Source organism: Schistocerca nitens, chromosome 5, assembly GCF_023898315.1.
Source record: "Schistocerca nitens isolate TAMUIC-IGC-003100 chromosome 5, iqSchNite1.1, whole genome shotgun sequence".
Lineage (NCBI taxonomy): Eukaryota > Metazoa > Arthropoda > Insecta > Orthoptera > Acrididae > Schistocerca > Schistocerca nitens.
In genome coordinates, this window is record NC_064618.1 from 709,965,747 (window position 1) to 709,987,783 (window position 22,037).

The 22,037-nt window shown below is 40.3% G+C and overlaps 1 protein-coding gene across 9 annotated transcripts in view; it reads left to right on the forward strand.

Annotated features, from left to right (window-relative positions):
* LOC126260868 (MAGUK p55 subfamily member 7) overlaps nucleotides 1–22,037 on the forward strand; it is a 266,432-nt gene that overhangs the window by 64,891 nt on the left and 179,504 nt on the right. For 8 of the 9 annotated variants that reach the window (XM_049958291.1, XM_049958294.1, XM_049958296.1 and 5 more), the window contains exon 5: nucleotides 7,298–7,327. The exons of the other annotated variant lie outside the window; for it this stretch is intronic. In XM_049958291.1, coding sequence (XP_049814248.1) covers nucleotides 7,298–7,327 — 30 coding nt within the window. The remainder of the gene's footprint in view (nucleotides 1–7,297; nucleotides 7,328–22,037) is intronic. 9 annotated transcript variants of the gene reach the window in all.

Below are 22,037 nucleotides of genomic sequence, written 5' to 3' on the forward strand. Positions count from 1 at the left end.
CAGCTAAATTGTCTGGAAAGGGAGGCACCATCTTGCTGGTAGTAAACCATTCCACCCCAGTCATCTTCATCGTTCTGTGGAATGAAAAAGTTTTCAAGCATATTGAAATACACCGTACCAGTGACAGTTATCTCCATGAAGAAGAAAGGGCTGTACACTTTCAGTTTATTGAGGGCACAAAACATATTATCTTTGGGGCTGTCACAAACATGTTCCAGGGTTGCATGTGGTTTTTCGCTACCCCATATTCTGCAATTGTGGGTGTTCACTATCCCACTGATATGAAATGTTGACTCATCTCTGAAGATTATTGTGTTCAGGAATGTCTCCTCACTGTCTATCCGATGCATCAGTTCCACACAGAATTCCCCATGAGCAACCTTATTCGCATCACTAATGTGCTATGCATTGTGAACCTGTACGGTTTCAAGTGTAAATGTCTATACAGAACTATTCAAACTATCTTTTGTGGAATGTCAGTCTCACGAGACTCACATCATGTTGATTTTTATGGACTGTGGGAAAAGCTCTCCCTGACCTGTTCAGCATAACATGTGTGTGACCCAGTGATTTGTCATGTCACAGTGAAAGTTCTTGTGCAAAGAGTAAATTGTAAGCCTGCTTTGAGGTTCTTTCTTTAGTACATTTGATGTGAAATTTATGTGTAACACTGTTGCAGAGCTCGTTTTGTGAAACCAAAACACACAGCGAGCATGGTCTGCACTAGTGAAAGCAGTGATATTAACTGTTCACCATGCTAATGCTCCTGGTGCCAGAATGGGGTACTGATGCACTATTTGAATCAAAGATGAGGTGGTTTGCTACAAAATGACACATCTACTGATTCTGTAAGTTATCTCAATAAATCGCTATATCTTTCCAGAGTTGTAACAGGGTGTATACGACCCGGGAAAATCCCGGGAATTTTTTCATCGGGGAGAAAACCGGGAAAAATCTGTGAATTTTTGTTTTAGCTTTTAGTTAAATTTTTGTAATTTTGACTGGTAAAAATTTGTTCTCTGGCAAAGAATGTTACTGTATCCTCCTACTGGAGAATGATACTTCAGCAATAAAATATAAACGAGAGGGAAAAGATGAAAGTGTAGTGGCAAAGGAAATGCGCCATTGACAACAACAAAACACCGTGCACCCACAAGCGTCTGCAAACAGCAAAAATGTGTCAAAAGCCTTAGGGTGAAGACTATGTAATACTTCATAACAATAAACTGCTTTCTATGATGGTGACGTCACAACTGTTTACATTAGGTTGGTTTGACCAGTTGCCAGTGGACTCATACGCATGCGCAGTTGACTCGCATGTGAGCAGTACCTTCTCCCACTTCCCGCTACTTGAAAGTGTGCCATTAGTTGTATCGGCAGTAGCAGCAGGCAGCCAGATGCTAACGAGAAAAATTTGGCTTTATTACCCTTTCTGCTGAGGCAATCAATTTATTTGAAATGAAGTGTTGCATTCCACAGTACTGGCTAGTTCCAACTGTTCGCTGAATTTCAAGTGCACGTTTTCATATTCTGCAGTGTATGGCACAATGCCATAATAAAGAACCAAATATGAGATAGTACAGTACTGGTACTCCAATAACATTTACATCCCAAAAACCACACTGAAAAGCTTAATATCAGATGGGACCTACTTCATTGTGAATCTGGAAAAAACCAATGTGCACTTCAAGCCGAATTTTGCATTTTAGTATGGTTTCTGAAATTCTGATGCTTTTTGAGGATCGTCTGATGTCTTGTTGTCTTTTATGGCGTAATGTAAGCTCTCTTAGTGCTTTATACATACGGGCTTCCTACATCACTGCAGCTGCCCACGCGCAATAGTGCGTATTCTGGCACTTTCTGGCAACTGCTAAATCGAACCTATTTCTAACAGTCTTGGGATAGTATTGCGAACGGTGGTTCGAAAAGCGTTACTTTCAAAGTAAATTTCTTTTTACACAAGTTGAATTATGTTATGTGTGAGAAAGTGGGACGAATTTCTTAAGTCACAGAGCGTTTAAAACTGAACACTTTGAGGAACAGCTACTTACAAGAATTTCGAGCCCAGAAGACCAAACATTTAAGATATTATTTTAAATTGACTGGCACATTTGTGTGATGTGTCTTAAAGGATAACACACGCAAAAAAAGATCAATGTTACATGTGAAAACTTAGCTTCCTTTGTAACTTAGTAATCTTCGAGACCAATATTATCTGTGAAAGCTTAGCTTTTCTTATAGGTATAGTATGTATAGTAATGTAAACTATCAACTTTTCCCCTTTGTGCGTTTGCTCTACGTAACAGTGATCTTGCTATTGGCTGACTATAACATGTGTCCTATGCTCTGAATATCTGCTGTCATCGGCGGGCGAGATCACGTGACAAGAGATATGACTAGCTTACAAAATGACATCGCAATCTCGATTTCAACACTCCGGAAACTAACGTGCTGTGTCTGGTGTAATTCAAATTTATACTTTCATAATACAAAAATATGCAGCATATATGTTGCTGCACAGCAAAGGTCTTTCCAAAACGCATCTCCTTTGTTTCAACAAAAGTCCTCAAAACTTTTCTCTCCCAGAATTTTTTTCCCGGAAGTTCTACACCAGTGTATAAAACGTTAACCATTCAAAGGATTGATAAGTTTTACAGTTCCAAAGGAAAAATCTACAGAAAACCTACTGTCACTTAGTACCAAAAAAAGTGTATTTTTACCTGGGAAAAAGTATATTTTTTTAAACAGGATATCCGGGAATAACCCGGGAATTTTTTTTCCTTGTCCACTTATACACCCTGTGTAAAGTCATTTTGGACTTACGTTTGATGTGAAATTTACCAAACGGTGTTGCAGAGTTCGCCTCATGAAACCAAAATGCACAGTGAGCACACTCTGCACCAATGAAATTTGTCATATTGACTGTTCACTAAGCTGGTGCTCCTGGTGGTGGAATGGGGGTACTGATGCACTATTTGAATCAAACATGAGGTTGTTTACTACAAAGTAACACATCTACTGTTCTGTAAAGTTTCTCAATAAATTTCTGTATCATTCCAAAGTTGTAAAGTCATTTTTGTCTCACACTGTATATAACCCCCGTTTCCTACACCTTATACTTACCTTTATGAACATTTTCAACACTTTGCATGATATTATATAATTAAATGCTTTATCTTGGTTGTCAGATCTTATGAAAGTGTTCTGATTTTATCTTAAGTCTTGCTTTCATTGAAACGCACAATGTCAGAATCGCCTCTCTTCTGGCTTTAGCTTTGTAAAGCCAAATGATTGTCGTCTTAACAGATCCTCAATTTTCTTTTCCAGTATACTGTCTCATCAGCAACTTGGAAGCATAAGCTGTCAAGTTGAGTGTGCATTATTTCTTGTATTTATCTGCCCTTTCTATCTTTGGGATTGTAAGGATGATATTCTAAGACCAATGACATGTATCTAGTCTCATAGATTCTAATTACTAACTTGAATAATCAACTGTTTGCAACTTTTCCAATGATTTGACAAATTCTGAAGGAGTATTATCTATTTCTTCTGCCTAGTTTGGTCGTAAGTCTTACAAAGCTGTGTGAAACTCTCTCCCAACACAGGATCCCTTCTGTCTTCCAAATCATGACTGATTACGTCCTCTGTCATATCAGCAGAGAGTTCCTCATGCTCCGAGAGGCCATCAGTGTACTCTGTCCACCTATCCACTCTCCATGTGTGTGAAACAGTGGAGTTCCTTTTCCACTCATAATGTTACCTCTTAAGCTTTTAATTCTTCTGCTGAAAATTCTGAAAATTACTTTGACTTATTTATATGCTAATTCTTTCCTTGCGATTGTAAGATTCCACCTTTTTCTTTTGCTGTTTGGTCACCTCTTAACTAAAGGGAGTAAACAGTAGTCGTAGTCTATTAAGGCAGATTGGGCTAATGTATTATGCTTTGACATATTTTCAAGGTTGCTACCACTTTATCTATTACAGTATTGGAGGAAATAATGTAATATACTGGTTTCAGATTATCTGTAGAGAAGTGTGCGTATGTTGATTTAAACCTTTCTTGTCCTATAGTTAATCCAAGTGGCATATGTATAATAGATGTTTCTGGAGTTTTGAAATTTTGACGAGGTGTCTTGGCACTATATGTTATTATAAGCCATGCTGGTTACCTCACTTACAGGATCTGAAAGCTAAATCCCTTGGAGTCAGAATGCCTTCAAGTGTCTTAGGCAAAGATCATGTGGAGCAGACAGAACATGTATGTATCATTTGTATAATTGTTTTAAGCATACATACATTACCTATCAACAAGATCTTGATTTAGGAACACCAGTGGTGGTTCCTATCACAAGGATGTAAGGCAGGATCAGCCCCATATTCAGCATCTGTAGTAAGACTTATAACACACCACTATCCATCTGGCAACAGATCTTCTTGATGCCCTGGTGTACTCATTCTTTTCTATTCCATGACCATCAGTAGTCTGTATACACTGCTAGGGGGAAAAAAATTACATCCCTCTAGAGCTTTCCAATTCACTCAAGATTTATTGTTGCGACAGTGCACATGGAGTACGTGAAGTGATTACATTTACAGATCAGTAGCACAAGCAGTTTTGAGGTACCAGGTATCAACTCATGCTGAAATGCCCATATTAGTACATGGTGTAGCCTCCACAGGTGGCAATGCAAGCCCTGCCTGTGGCATCACTTCAATCATACAGTTGGCGAATACTGTCCTCAGATATGTTATCCCATACCTGCTTGACCCGTTCACATAATTCTGTAAGAGTTGTTGGTTGATGAGTCGCACAATTCACTTTTCACCCTATCGTGTCCCACATGTGTTTGGAGACAAGTCTGTAGATCATGCTAGCCAGGGAAGTTGCTGCATGTCTTGCAGAGTATGTCAAGTTTCATAGACAATGTGTGGGTGTGCATTATCCTGTGGGAACAACACGTCACCTTCCTGTTACAAGAATGCCAAAAGAATGGGTCTAACAACATTCTGTGTGTACCAACTGCTGGTTAGCATCACCTCCAGAAATGCCAAAGATGAACAAGAGTTGTAGCTTATCACCCCCAGACCATAAGGCAAACAGTAGGATGAGTGTGCCTTGGATAAATGTACTCTACGAGACTGTGCTCACCAGGTCTATGTCATATGTGTAAACATCACGTACATGTGGATAGAATCGGCTTTCATCGCTGAAGACCATGGCGTGCTGTTCCATCTTCCAAGTGATCCTCCGATGGCACCAGTTGAGCCATGCGCAGCAATGCTGTAACGTGAGAGGAAGACAGGCTGGAGATGTGCATGCCCTTAGTCTTACAGTCAGTTCACAACAATCTGTGTTGATACATCTGGGCTCACAAACCCTCTTATCTGTTCTGTGGTAGCTGTACAATCTGCCACAGCTGCCCTTACAGTATCGTGATCCTGGTGGGCATCTGTGCTGCTTGGACATCCAGAACCTTGTCTCCAGGTGTGAGAATGTTCACGTGACCACAAGCATTGTTGCACAACTGATGCAGCACATCCAACTTGAGCAGTAGTTCTCTGAAAGGACCATCCCACCACTCGGAAAGCCATAGTTTGACCCCTTTCAAAATCACTCATTTAGCTGTAGGAACCACGAGTGCATCTCCGTGGCATGGTCTGTACCACATTGAGCCTTCTGGCTGTGATCACTCCATACTAAAGGGTAGACACAGATGGCACTCTGGTAGGTATACCACTATAATGTCTGTTGGTGGACAACATTGAAACCATTATCAGTACATCTTCTATTCCCCAGGTGGCATATGCTGTCATAGGCTCAAAATCAAAGTTGTATTTCCACGTGTACAAGTTTTTTTTTAACCTTTTTCTTTCGCAGCAGTATAGAGTAATCCCCTCACACATATACAATCCCCATGAAGCAAATGTAGTCCCACTTGATGTGGAATAAATATGTCATGTCCGAATGTAGAATGTAGTTACCTCCTTGGATTCTCAAACGACTCAGAATTGCTTTATTTTTATTCAAGTACCTATGCAAGCACCATGTTGAAATCGTTTAGTTGGAACAATTACGGAAATGCTTTCCTTCTTGAAAGTTAATTCGTTTGGGCTGTATGTTGAACTTTGTTTTGAAATGTTTTGATATTTTCATTTTTTGTTCTTCCATCACTAAGTTTGATGGTGAAAAGGACAGTGTCCCAGATTGAGGTATGTTGTTGACTCATTTTCATCATGGCATATTCAGTTTTTTATAATTTTAACGAATAAAGACCATATGACGAGTTAACTTCACTTACGAAAAAATGAGACCACTTCAATTGTGAAACAACTCTTTAACTGTCATATGCATGGCTGAAGATATATTTCCTGTTTGTAGCTCTTTCACTTCTTCTTTTGCTTTTTGTTAAAAAGGGAGACACAAAGAAATAACTGAAAGCAGAAGAAACACTATAGTTGAAAGGGTAGATTGCCACTCACCATAAGGATGACATGTTGAATTGCAGACAGGGACAGTAAAAAGACTTCTCGTCACTGCGGCCAGAGATAGTGATCATGTGCATATGAGATGGCGCTTGCGTGTGTGAAGTGTGTGTTTGTTTTCTTTTCTGGGGAAGGCTTTGCCCAAAAGCTCATTATGTGACAGCCTTTTTGTTGTGCCTGCCTGCAATTTAAGATGTCAGCTTTATGGTGAGTGGCAATCTATCCGGTCTGTATCATAATACTGTTGATATTCCAGCCCGACTTTCCATTGTTTCAAAAGCAACAGAATGTTATTCCAGAAGGTCGTACAGATAAATGTAATACATCTATGTGATTATAGGAAGTGCCACATTGTAATACTGAATTCTTTCAGTCTTCATTATGTATCTGTTTAACTTATGTTTGATGAGCTGCAGAAATAGGTCATAAAGTACTCTGATATAAAAAACAAAATCTCACTTTCCCATGTATGGGAAACACAAGAAAGCAGGTCATATGTACTAGAATTTAATTTGATTTGTATTTATCAGCTTAATCATAAGGAAAAAAATTTTCCCTCTACTATTGAAAACTGTGATTTTTATTATGTGTAATTAATCCCACTGTGGGAAAGAATAAAAGCTTAACTTTTGTTTCATGTTATTCTCATTTACTGAGATGTGTCATTGCTTCTCAACAATTGTAAATATTAAACTACACTTAATTCTTTATATGTACATATGTATTTTATTTAGCATAGAAATAAGTTTATTTTTTCATTGCTTTGTAAGAGGTATCTGTCATTGTGTATTCTTTCATTGACTTGCTTCCTCAGAGTGGTGCCCAAAGCGTTGAGCCTATTGTGGTAAGTGTTTGCGTGTTTCTGCCTTAATACTAAAGTACTCCTTTACTTTCTTTGGCTTCCTTGTATCCTTGGAGAAAGTTTAAAATGTTTAGAATTTTATTGTTGTAGTTAACCCCAAGCCCTGTAAAATATTTTTGTTGCATTGTGTTTTGCCTTTACCATGTGGAAGAAACCTAATTAACAAGTAATGCGCGATACTTATCATTGACAAATATTCAGGGGTTTGTCTATGTGCTTGCATGTAATTTTCTGCACAACGCACTGATCCATATGCATTGAAAACTGTTTGGAAACATAAGCAGAAGGCATACTAATATTAAAATTCATCACACACTAAGGAACAGATAGTTTGCATGTTTATTGCCTGGAAGAAACTGTTAGTGTTTATCAGAAATACGTAGATATTAATGAATTATATACAAAGGGTCATTGGTGCTAGTTCAGTTGTTAAAGGGAACAGAGAGGATGATGATATTCTTTCTATGTATACTAATTTTTGTTGCATTAATTCATCAGTGAAGTTTTATTTGCTGAAGAGTCACATATGCCTGTTACACTAATTCTTTTAAAACAGAGTGCAATGTTGAAATTTGGCTTTTTTGACATTTGCAAGAAATATTTGTCAACATATACCTAGATGTTTTTAGTAATCAGGCTGATAAGCATAGTTATATGTTGAGGTGGCCAATAAAATCATGTAATTGGACATTTATAAAGTTGATATTGGGTGTGGATTTTAATAGCTTTCAAACTTTTTACTGTTTTATTTTTTAATTTTTTTAATTGGTTTGGCCTACGAAGGACCACATGAAATAGCTTAAGTTTTCTTTCTTTTCCCCTTTCTTTCTTCTATCATTATTGCACCTGTCTTTTTCTTTGTATTGTCCTGGAAGCCCTAGAAACTTCTTACTTTTGCTTGGAATGTTTCTCTTTCTCCTATTGCTTCCTCTCTTGTTTCCATTTCCCATAGGTCTTCGTAAATTCTTTGGTCCATGTCATTGATGTTTTTGGGCTTCTGTCAAAAAGCTTGAAAATTCTCTTTGGTATTTTTTTCATCTAGCCTTTTTAGCTGTCCATAAAAATACAGCTGTTCTCTTCCTCTTTGTGTCTAATAGTCAGTCTATCTTTTGATAAACTTCTTTGTTATTGTTATTATTGTTATTATTATTATTATTGATCAGAAGTATTGAAGTATAAGTGTAAATTAGACCTAAGAAGTCATCCCATTGCATAGTTGTGCATCACCTTTGAGCTAAGTCTATTGAAAAACAGTGCAATATGCCCTATGATTTTACTTTATTTAAATTTGAAAATCATTTTGAGTGCATTAATTATGTAGCAAAATATGTGTGATACTCTTAGTGAGGCCTAAATAAACCTGTCACAATCCTCACTAACAGTGAGATTTTTGTTTGTGTTTGGTTGCTATATTGGAATGCGATCCTGTGAGCTTGTAACAGATGAAATGGACTACTATATTTCTCACGCCTTGCAAGTTAAGTGGATTGTAAACTGATCATCACTCAGCCCATCTGCTACCATGTTGGAAGCTACATTCAGTAACCAGTAAGAATTTATTATTTATTTGTGTTATGTCTCAGAAAATATTACTCTGGGCGCTCGTATTAAAATTTCCATAGTTTTGTTGTTTCTATGTGATTGCTGTTTGTTTATCTTTGGATAAAACCTTCATCTTCATCTCAGTATTGCATCAGAAATCTCTGCACTTAAAATGGTGTGTTGTGACTGCAGAGCTCAGAAATATCAAGGGGTTGATATTCAGTGTGGTATGAACTTGATATTTTTATTTTATTTTTATTTATATACATATTCCATAGATACTTTTATGCTCATGAGACACAAGGATATTGAACAAGTAAAAAAATATGAAAATGGTAATTACATAGAACATGTAATGAGGGGAAGTACAGTTAATTTACAAACAAGAGTTGCAGGAAAATACACTCAGGAACATTGAAAATAGTGCATCCAGTGGGCAGAAAGGTACAAACATGAAACTTTGCAAATAAGTGAAGTGAGATCCTATATACAAACGATCCAGGTTTGGTGTCATTGTGCATGTCCACAAACCCTGCAGTTGCACTGCAGTCGCGCACTTAAACAGCGAATAGTGGATGAATCACACACTTGACGATCACATTTCAAATTGAGGAGGACATTAGTAGTCGCAGAATGCCATTTGATATGTTAGACAACATTTCTCACAGTTAAGTCAGTTTTAGAGGAGTCTAATGATCAGCACGAAAACAGCGGGCTGATCGATACGACATATGTGGCTTCAGGGTGTCAGCTGACATTGGGAGCAGTGGATGCAAGATGGCACCCACACGCAACTTACCGGGTCTGACACGACCAGGAAGATAATGAGGCAAGATGATCGAAGGATCGTGCAGCAAACTATCGTGGATCCTACACTGACTTGCTTCATGATACAAGCAAATGTACGGGTTTAAATTGTTCCACAAACCATTTCCAGACACCTTGTGTATGCAAATTTGCAATCCAGCTGCTCTTTTAGTGTACTGCCATTAACACAGAAAGATTAGTGACTCCATATACAGTGGTGCCAAGTCAAAATAGGTGGACTGCCACCGATCGGCAAAATGTTGTGTTTAGTGATGAATCCTGATTCATTTTGAGGATGGATGATAAAAGCATACAGATGAGATGGAAGCATGGTGAATGGTACAGTTTCACCTATGCTGTCACTTTCCACACCACTCACACAACTGGCATAATAGTCTGGGGGACCGTAGACTACAATAATGGGGTAGCATTATGTCGATGACATACTTCTACCGCATGTGGTATCCTTCTGACATGGGCTACTAGGGGCACTTTTTCAGCAAGATAATACTCACACACACAAAGCTCGAGTTTCTCAAGACCTCCTACGCCATTTCCTGATTCTTTCATGGTTAGCCTGCTCGCTGGACATGTCCCCTATAGAGCATATGTGGGATTATCTGAAATGACAGATACCATCATGTCAAGCTGTACATGATTGGGAGGTAGCTATTTGAGATTTGTGGGCCATTCTGCCTCAGGACAATATCAGACATTGAAACGACTCAGTGTGATGTTGTGGTATGTATTGCAGCTAAAGGTGGTCCAATGCATTATTGATGTGCTCTGTATTTGTCTAATTGTACTCACTGTATTTGTTTATGTGTCTTGATTTTGGGATCAATTGAATCTCTCATCTGTATCATTGTATCTGATAAATTTCATTTCCATCTGATGATGTGTGTAAGGATTAGCACTTGTTGACCAGCAGTACATAACAAACAAATAATAAAAATATATGCATAAACAGTCTAGGTGTCTTTGTTAAAAAATTCTTCTGATGAATAAAAAGTTTTATCAAGTAAGTGTATCTTTATTTTTTAAATAATATGCTACTACTACGTGTAACTTTGATGTTATTTGGCAGTGAATTAGATATTTTAATACTGGAATAAGGTACACGATTGTGATGAAATCTTAATCTTGTATTTTGATCATGGTACATTTCATTGGTTCCATAGTGGACAGTTTTATCAACCATGAAACTTGTAATAGAATAAATATTTTGAGAAGTACTTCAAGCTTCGTAAGAAGATTGCAACAACAGGTTCTTGGGGAAATTCTGCATGTAAGTTGGACAACCTTTTTCCTTGGGAATGAAAATTTTCGTTAATGTGGGGAATTGCCCCAAAAAATAATTCCTAATGGCAAAGATAGCTGTGGGCAACTTTTTTGTGGTCTTGAGGATATAATGATCCATTCTAACCCTGCTCTATGTACATGGAGGCCTAAGAATTTGGTGCGGTACATCCTTTGTATTTGCTAGCTGTCTTGTACAATAGGTACCTTCTGTGTGATTTTGTGGTCAGAGCTGAACTGGATATAGTTAGTTATGCTTAGGTTAACAGACAGTGAGTTTACTTAGAATCATTTAGGACTCCTGAGAGTAATTTGTTGGCATCAGTCTCTAGATTGGTGGAATGTTGTTTGTGTGTCACTGTCTTGTGTCATCAGCAAACTTACATGTTTTATGTGACAAGCGCAGCAGTGGACCAAGGACAGATCATTGGGAGGGGAGGGCTCTAAGGAGTTCAGTACTCTACTCCTCTTCCCCCTACACACACACATATATGCATTGCTGATCTCAACCAAAACTACTGCCTGCTTCCTTGTGAGTTATTGTTCTTAGGTCAGAGTTACGGAGTTGTAAGAGTCAAAACGCATTAAAAGGAAACAATAGTTGAAAGTGAATGAGGTAGGTTTGTAGCATATCACCAATGTTATTCGTTCTGTACATTATGTGAGTTGCGAAGGAAATCAAGGAGCAATTCAGAAAGGGAATTAAAGTTCGTGGACAAGAAATAGCAATTTTGACATTTGCCATTGATGATGTAATTCTTGCAGAAGCGGCAAAGGACTTGGAAGATAAGCATTAATAAATGTAAAACAAGGATAGTTGAATGTAGTCTAATTAAATCAGGCAGTCTGAGGGAAAAGATTAGGAAATGAGACACCAAAACTAGTGGTCGAGTTTTGTTATTTATCCAGCAAAATAAATGAAAAATGGCCGAAGTAGAGAGGATAAAAAATGCAGACTGGCAACAGCAAGAAAAGCAGTTTTGAGGAAAGAGAACTTTGTTAACATTAAATATAAATTTAACTTTTAGGAAGTTTTTCTGGAGGTATTTCTGGCTTGTGGCCTCGCATGGAAATGAAACGTATGTGGTAAACAGTTCAGGCAAGAGGAAAGTAGAAGCTTTTTGTTATAGAAGGATGCTGAAGCCTGGATGCGTAGATCAGATTAATAATGAGAAGGTGCTGAATTGAAGTGGGGAGAAAGAAATTTATGGCACAACGTGACTAAAAGAAGGGATCAGTTGATGGAAGACATATGAAGACATGAGGGAATAGTAAATTTGGTAATGGAGGGAAGTATGGGGGCAAAAATTTTAGAGGGAGGACTAGGCTTGACTGGGGTAGAGAGTTTTAAATGAATGTAGGTTTCAGTAGTTACAGAGAGATGAAGAGATTTATGCAGAATAGACTAGCATGGAGAGCTGCAGCAACCCAACTTTCGGACTGAATGGTGCAACAAAAATATGATAAACAGTGAATAAGTGTCAAATAATCAAGAAGATAAAGGGATAAACGTGTATGCTACTGAATGTTTAGTCAGATATTTTTGCAGCACTGCAACTTATGAATAGAATGGCATTGAACTGAAACTTGAAATAGTTTGGATTTGTAGTGTCACCATTGCAGGATTTTTACTCCTGTAACTTGTTAATGGCTCACAGGAAGGGGATAGTTTGCCAAATCAGAATGTAGTTGTTTGAAATAAGTCAGTTGTAAAATTATATGTTCCATCAAGAATAAACTTGGAATATGCTTCGAAAGCTCCACCCTGCTTGCATACCCCCATTAAGGAGATACCACTGTTGTACCCCTTTCTCAAACTATAAAGTTAGTAAATGATTTCAGTCATTGTCCCCAAAATTATAGGATACAGTTGAAACAAACAAAGGTCACTTATTTCATAACCAACAACATATAAGACCCCCTTAGCAACATAAATTAATTTTGAAGACCAATACAAACTCACTGATGAGAAGAGCATCTAGTTGTCCAAGCATATTTGCAAAATAGGCGAATCGCAGGGTTTGAATTTAAACTTGAAAATGAAATGGAGTGTGAATCAGTTGGCACAAAATGAGTACTTTCACTTGTAAGAATAGAGAAAATATCTGCTTACAGCAGCTACACTACTGAGTGCCCCTAACTTGGGTTCCTCAATAATCTTGTTAAATTTTTGGAAAGATAGGACTTTTTCAACCCTTTTCTCTCTTTTTTCCACGTGATATAACTTCAGCTTCCAAAAGGCAGTAACTTTTTTACATGTTTGTGTTTCTATCCCTCTTCTGTTTGGTAAGTGGACATCTTTATTTGGTGGCAGTTTGTGCACATTAATTTTTATGTATTTGGTTTAGCCTGTATGAATAACAACTAAAAGGAGGTAATAAGTTTGTTGAAATTGAAAAAGTAAACTGATTATGGTGGGGGAGAAGAGAACAAAGGCAACAGTAGAAGAAAATGTAATGATAGTGTATGTACATGCAAACTATTATGACAAATTTCACTGTAAAAGTCCTCCTAGGTTATCAGCTGAGTAAAAGTGTTATCTCGGTGCAATGTTTTATGGAGTTTGTGGCTCATCATCATCTTCTGGTGTGCTCTCTCAGTGAGTATGTAGATGCCAACCAGCAGGAAAGGGGAAAAATTTCAGCCACTGAGCTTTCTCTTAACTGATGCTGCTGAAATGGAGAAGGAGTTGTCTGGCTTATGTTACTACAAGTATGCAGATTTGGTAATAACATTTTCGTCACTTATAAAGTAGTGGCCAAAAGTCACAGCAAGGATTGTGTCATTTAAAGATGTGCTACTTATTATGCGCAAATCTTGCAGTTAGATGTGGCATATCATTCAAGTGCAGACAGGATATCTGAGCAATCTGTTACAGAAAGGTGTGTGATGAACATGGCAGTACATCATGAGTTCTGCAACTTTGAACACAAATTGGTTCAAGATGGATGGGTCATAGCATATCAGAAATTACACAACCGTTCAAGTCTCCAAAGTCAGTAGTGTGTATCTTCATTATCAGATAGACATTTGTGTCTTCATGCATAAAGTACTGCAGTGGTTTAACGAATGTACACTCCTGGAAATGGAAAAAAGAACACATTGACACCGGTGTGTCAGACCCACCATACTTGCTCCGGACACTGCGAGAGGGCTGTACAAGCAATGATCACACGCACGGCACAGCGGACACACCAGGAACCGCGGTGTTGGCCGTCGAATGGCGCTAGCTGCGCAGCATTTGTGCACCGCCGCCGTCAGTGTCAGCCAGTTTGCCGTGGCATACGGAGCTCCATCGCAGCTTTAACACTGGTAGCATGCCGCGACAGCGTGGACGTGAACCGTATGTGCAGTTGACGGACTTTGAGCGAGGGTGTATAGTGGGCATGCGGGAGGCCGGGTGGACGTACCGCCGAATTGCTCAACACGTGGGGCGTGAGGTCTCCACAGTACATCGATGTTGTTGCCAGTGGTCGGCGGAAGGTGCACGTGCCCGTCGACCTGGGACCGGACCGCAGCGACGTAAGGATGCACGCCAAGACCATAGGATCCTACTCAGTGCCGTAGGGGGCCGCACCGCCACTTCCCAGCAAATTAGGGACACTGTTGCTCCTGGGGTATCGGCGAGGACCATTCGCAACCGTCTCCATGAAGCTGGGCTACGGTCCCGCACACCGTTAGGCCGTCTTCCGCTCACGCCCCAACATCGTGCAGCCCGCCTCCAGTGGTGTCGCGACAGGCGTGAATGGAGGGACGAATGGAGACGTGTCGTCTTCAGCGATGAGAGTCGCTTCTGCCTTGGTGCCAATGATGGTCGTATGCGTGTTTGGCGCCGTGCAGGTGAGCGCCACAATCAGGACTGCATACGACCGAGGCACACAGGGCCAACACCCGGCATCATGGTGTGGGGAGCGATCTCCTACACTGGCCGTACACCACTGGTGATCGTCGAGGGGACACTGAATAGTGCACGGTACATCCAAACCGTCATTGAACCCATCGTTCTACCATTCCTAGACCGGCAAGGGAACTTGCTGTTCCAACAGGACAATGCACGTCCGCATGTATCCCGTGCCACCCAACGTGCTCTAGAAGGTGTAAGTCAACTACCCTGGCCAGCAAGATCTCCGGATCTGTCTCCCATTGAGCATGTTTGGGACTGGATGAAGCGTCGTCTCACGCGGTCTGCACGTCCAGCACGAACGCTGGTCCAACTGAGGCGCCAGGTGGAAATGGCATGGCAAGCCGTTCCACAGGACTACATCCAGCATCTCTACGATCGTCTCCATGGGAGAATAGCAGCCTGCATTGCTGCGAAAGGTGGATATACACTGTACTAGTGCCGACATTGTGCATGCTCTGTTGCCTGTGTCTATGTGCCTGTGGTTCTGTCAGTGTGATCATGTGATGTATCTGACCCCAGGAATGTGTCAATAAAGTTTCCCCTTCCTGGGACAATGAATTCACGGTGTTCTTATTTCAATTTCCAGAAGTGTATGTCATATTGCCTGTGCAGAACCAGAACGGGTGATCAGATAGCCATTAGTTTGTCATATCTGGGATGTCAGAAACCCATTTCCAGCAGGATTGTATGGAGAGAGAAATGCACCACATGGGCTTCAGAAGTCCATGACCAACAACATATTGACTGGGTTACCATGACTTTTAGCCACACAGTATACATCTGAAGAAAAAAATGGTACAACATTCATAAACATATCTGGATGGGATGGGATATGATAGGATAGAAATGCTGGTTACAGAAAATGATAGGTGTATATTGGCTGCAGGTAGACATTATGGAATAATACGTAGGGGCATATTTTGTGCCACAGCCCATGAACTAGTTACATATTTGATAGAAATTGATTTCAGTCCAATGTCATTCTGCACTAGTCACCTGGATATGATTTTACCATCTGTATATAATTAAGCACTTAAGTATTTTCTGATATGTTAGGAACTATTAAACCTGGGTTCTGATAAAAGAATATTGATTTTCAGCTGCAGCTTTTTACTTTTCAGCTGTGAATTAACTCATGTCAACTTCCTTTGTGTATTTGAGAAGCTCAGGATAGAATAATAGTGGCTGAAGACAGTCATATCCATGCCCTAAATTTAAGATGTCGTCATTTGTTAGACTGATGTGTTTCACTGCCATTTTCTTCACCATTAATGTATCTGCAATCTAGCTCTTGGTGTGGCCAAGGCTAACTCTACAGTTCCACAGTACATTTCCTGGTGTGAGTCACATATTTCATTACCATGGCACTGTGTGACACATTAATAAAATCTTTTTGGGCTTCCAGTTATGTTAAGTGACACATGGTTTTATTGTTATTATTATTATTATTATTAGTAGTAGTAGTAGTATTAATAGTGGTAGTGGTAGCAACAACAACATTTTTCACACTGTGTCTACAACAAGATACATTAGCAGTAACATCTTCCAGTCTGTGTATTTGCTTTGCAATTTATATATTTTACTCCTTGGTTTATAAATGTAATATCTATCCCACAGAATACTTTTCTGCAGCTTCTCATCTTGTGGAAAGCTTTTCATACAAACCTCTTTTCATTCCTTCAGTCATTTCTTTATTTTGTATCTTGTGTATTCCTTTTTTATAGTGCATCATATTTTTAAACCAATCTCTGCTATATTTTTTAAGTGTTAAGAATGCTGAGCTTCTGCAGAAGAACTAAAAATTTCTGAGGTCATACTATTTTTTGTTTTTTTTTTTTTTTTTTGTAAAAAAAAAAGAAGGCAGTCATCACCAATAAAATATCAGTCTGTTTAAGCTGCCCCAGGGGGAGAAGGGGAGGGATGCAATTCTGACCCCCCAAACTCACTTAGAAGTTTACGCTGCATGTCATCAAATATGTGATTAGTTGTTTGATTAACAAAAATTTTTGCATATAACTGAACCAGATTGTTGTATCCTTGAAGCTACTGTCTGTCAGACACTGTCAAACATCTTTAACTCCAACTACATTCTATCCTGTCCAGTCATAAGTTTTTGCAAAGGAACAATAGGCCACAAAAGTTAATTTTTCTCTTAAAGACGTTTTCTGTAACTGTAAAAATGCTACAGAAAAATTCAAAACAGATAGTCTTTTGAAATTATTCAGCAACATGAAAATAACATGCCTCTGATCGTTCAAATTGCATGACATTTTTTGACTAGTCAAGAGAACCTCTTTACTGGTAATTATCAGTTCACTGGGTCGAACAGGAAACACACTGAGAGGTCATGCAATGGTTGCTGGGCATTTCTCCATGAGATTAAGAACAATGTACAGGAACTGAAATTGTGGATGAAGTGCTGCAACACTTGCATGACACTAACAATACAAAACAAAATGACTCTCATGATCCAGGGAGACATTTTGCAGCAAATAAGAAATTCTCCATTTTACAGAATGAATTATGACATATTCAAAGTCAGACATGGCTGAATGTACGTTCCATTGACCTTGAGGCTTTCTGAGTTATTAATTTTTTCTGGATTCATACAGACTGTTGAATTACAGGTCACAATCGCTGGCAACTGCCATTAAAACATCCTTCTAAAACTCTCACTAGAAATGGGAGTTTCTATGTCTCCAAGGTGCATTTAATACATCTGGGTGGTACAGGGGTGATAAGGAAACCCTTCTTTAAGGCAAGCTAAGGAGCTGTAATATCCACTGCAGTGATCATTATTTGGAAGTTGCACTACATTAAATTTCAAGAAGCAGTAATCAATTGAGCAATGTTGTGTAACGTCTTGAAGGTATACTTCTTATGACCTCCCAAATGTATCCTCAACCTACATGACATTTGAATGACCTGTTTGGAGTATGCACCCCAGTCTTTAAGCTACATCTACATCTACATCTATACTCCGCGAGCCACCTTACGGTGTGTGGCGGAGGGTACTTATTGTACCACTATCTGATCCCCCCTTCCCTGTTCCATTCACGAATTGTGCGTGGGAAGAACGACTGCTTGTAAGTCTCCGTATTTGCTCTAATTTCTCGGATCTTTTCGTTGTGATCATTACGCGAGATATATGTGGGCGGTAGTAATATGTTGCCCATCTCTTCCCGGAATGTGCTCTCTCGTAATTTCGATAATAAACCTCTCCGTATTGCGTAACGCCTTTCTTGAAGTGTCCGCCACTGGAGCTTGTTCAGCATCTCCGTAACGCTCTCGCGCTGACTAAATGTCCCCATGACGAATCGCGCTGCTTTTCGCTGGATCATGTCTATCTCTTCTATTAATCCAACCTGGTAAGGGTCCCATACTGATGAGCAATACTCAAGAATCGGACGAACAAGCGTTTTGTAAGCTACTTCTTTCGTCGATGAGTCACATTTTCTTAGAATTCTTCCTATGAATCTCAACCTGGCACCTGCTTTTCCCACTATTTGTTTTATGTGGTCATTCCACTTCAGATCGCTCTGGATAGTAACTCCTAAGTATTTTACGGTCGTTACCGCTTCCAATGATTTACCACCTATGGCATAATCGTACTGGAATGGATTTCTGCCCCTATGTATGCGCATTATATTACATTTATCTACGTTTAGGGAAAGCTGCCAGCTGTCGCACCATTCATTAATCCTCTGCAGGTCTTCCTGGAGTACGTACGAGTCTTCTGATGTTGCTACTTTCTTGTAGACAACCGTGTCATCTGCAAATAGCCTCACGGAGCTACCGATGTTGTCAACTAAGTCATTTATGTATATTGTAAACAATAAAGGTCTTATCACGCTTCCTTGCGGTACTCCCGAAATTACCTCTACATCTGCAGATTTTGAACCGTTAAGAATGACATGTTGTGTTCTTTCTTCTAGGAAATCCTGAATCCAATCACAAACCTGGTCCGATATTCCGTAAGCTCGTATTTTTTTCACTAAACGTAAGTGCGGAACCGTATCAAATGCCTTCCTGAAGTCCAGGAATACGGCATCAATCTTCTCGCCAGTGTCTACGGCACTGTGAATTTCTTGGACAAATAGGGCGAGCTGAGTTTCACATGATCTCTGTTTGCGGAATCCATGTTGGTTATGATGAAGGAGATTTGTATTATCTAAGAACGTCATAATACGAGAACATAAAACATGTTCCATTATTCTACAACAGATTGACGTAAGCGAAATAGGCCTATAATTATTCGCATCTGATTTATGACCCTTCTTGAAAATGGGAACGACCTGCGCTTTCTTCCAGTCGCTAGGTACTTTACGTTCTTCCAAAGATCTACGATAAATTGCTGATAGAAAGGGGGCAAGTTCTTTAGCATAATCACTGTAGAATCTTACGGGTATCTCGTCTGGTCCGGATGCTTTTCCGCTACTAAGTGATAGCAGTTGTTTTTCAATTCCGATATCGTTTATTTCAATATTTTCCATTTTGGCGTCCGTGCGACGGCTGAAGTCAGGGACCGTGTTACGATTTTCCGCAGTGAAACAGTTTCGGAACACTGAATTCAGTATTTCTGCCTTTCTTCGGTTGTCCTCTGTTTCGGTGCCATCGTGGTCAACGAGTGACTGAATAGGGGATTTAGATCCGCTTACCGATTTTACATATGACCAAAACTTTTTAGGGTTCTTGTTTAGATTGTTTGCCAATGTTTTATGTTCGAATTCGTTGAATGCTTCTCTCATTGCTCTCTTTACGCTCTTTTTCGCTTCATTCAGCTTTTCCTTATCAGCTATGATTCGACTACTCTTAAACGTATGATGAAGCTTTCTTTGTTTCCGTAGTACCTTTCGTACATGATTGTTATACCACGGTGGATCCTTCCCCTCGCTTTGGACCTTAGTCGGTACGAACTTATCTAAGGCGTACTGGACGATGTTTCTGAATTTTTTTCCATTTTTGTTCCACATCCTCTTCCTCAGAAATGAACATTTGATGGTGGTCACTCAGATATTCTGCGATTTGTGCCCTATCACTCTTGTTAAGCAAATATATTTTCCTTCCTTTCTTGGCATTTCTTATTAAAACTTGTAGTCATTGATGCAACCACTGTCTTATGATCACTGATACCCTCTTCTACATTCACGGAGTCGAAAAGTTCCGGTCTATTTGTTGCTATGAGGTCTAAAACGTTAGCTTCACGAGTTGGTTCTCTAACTATCTGCTCGAAGCAATTCTCGGACAAGGCAGTCAGGATAATGTCACAAGAGTCTCTGTCCCTGGCTCCAGTTCTGATTGTGTGACTATCCCATTCTATACCTGGTAGATTGAAGTCTCCCCCTATTACAATAGTATGATCACGAAACTTCTTCACGACGTTCTGCAGGTTCTCTCTGAGGCGCTCAACTACTACGGTTGCTGATGCAGGTGGTCTATAGAAGCATCCGACTATCATATCTGACCCACCTTTGATACTTAACTTAACCCAGATTATTTCACATTCGCATTCGCTAATAACTTCACTGGATATTATTGAATTCTTTACTGCTATAAATACTCCTCCACCATTGGCGTTTATCCTATCCTTGCGGTATATATTCCATTCTGTGTCTAGGATTTCGTTACTGTTCACTTCCGGTTTTAACCAACTTTCCGTTCCTAATACTATATGCGCACTATTTCCTTCAATAAGCGATACTAATTCAGGAACCTTGCCCTGGATACTCCTGCAGTTTACCAATATTACGTTAACTTTTCCTGTTTTTGGTCTCTGAGGACGGACGTTCTTTATCAACGATGCTGATGTTCTCTCTGGTAAGCCGTCAGGTATTTTATCGTTTCGCCCAAGGGGGGGGTCCCTGTAACCTAAAAAACCCCCGTGTGCACGCCACACGTACTCTGCTACCCTAGTAGCTGCTTCCGGTGTGTAGTGCATGCCTGACCTGTCTAGGGGGGCCCTACAGTTCTCCACCCAATAACGGAGGTCGATGAATTTGCAACCATTATAGTCGCAGAGTCGTCTGAGCCTCTGGTTTAGACCCTCCACACGGCTCCAAACCAGAGGACCGCGATCGACCCTGGGCACTATGCTGCAGATATTAAGCTCAGCTTGCACTCCGCGTGCGATGCTGGTTGTCTTCACCAAATCAGCCAGCCGCCGGAAGGAACCAAGGATGGCCTCAGAACCCAAGCGGCAGGCGTCATTCGTTCCGACATGTGCTACTATCTGCAGCCGGTCACACCCAGTGCGTTCAATAGCTGCCAGAAGGGCCTCCTCCACATTACGGACGAGACCCCCCGGCAAGCACACCGAGTGCACACTGGCATTCTTCCCCGACCTACCCGCTATTTTCCTGAGGGGCTCCATAACCCGCCTAACATTGGAGCTCCCTATAACTAATAGGCCCGCCCTCTGTGACTGTCGGGACCTTGCCGGAGAATCGGCCACTGGCCCAACAGGCGAGGCATCCTGTGGTGGCTCGGAAACGATGTCATCACCACTAGGAAGCACCCCGTACCTGTTGGAAAGGGGTAAGGCAGCTGCGACGTGGCCAGATCCCACCTTCGCCTTTCGGCCAGGCACACGCGAGCCCACCACTGTCCGCCATTCACCCTGGAGTGATGGCTGACCGGTAAGATGCTCACTGCCGGAAGACGCAGCGACATCAGGGGTTCCATGTGATTCCAAGGCCACCGAAGTAGGCATAGGTCTCACCACAGTTGCCCCAACGCCACTACGAGCCGACGCCTGCGCCTCGAGCTCGATGAGCCTAACAGACAAAGCCTCCACCTGCCCCCGAAGAGTGGCCAATTCTCCTTGCGTCCGCTCACAACAACCACAGTCCCTACACATGACTATGTTTACCCTACTCTATACGGTGACAAATTCCCAAGATAATCTTCTGATGAGCTACTCTGATAATCAAGAAACACTCACTGAAATACGAGACGCGAAAACTACGCTAGGTTTTCCCAGAAAAACTATTTAAAAGCTAAGCGCAGCAAATAAGTACAAAATAAATTTCTCTCCTAACGATCAAGAACTGTTAGTTTCTATGCAGAGCAGATAAACACAAATAGAATCCCTTCCTTAGTGGAAGGTCGTAAGCAAAATGCAAAATAAACGCTTTATACAAA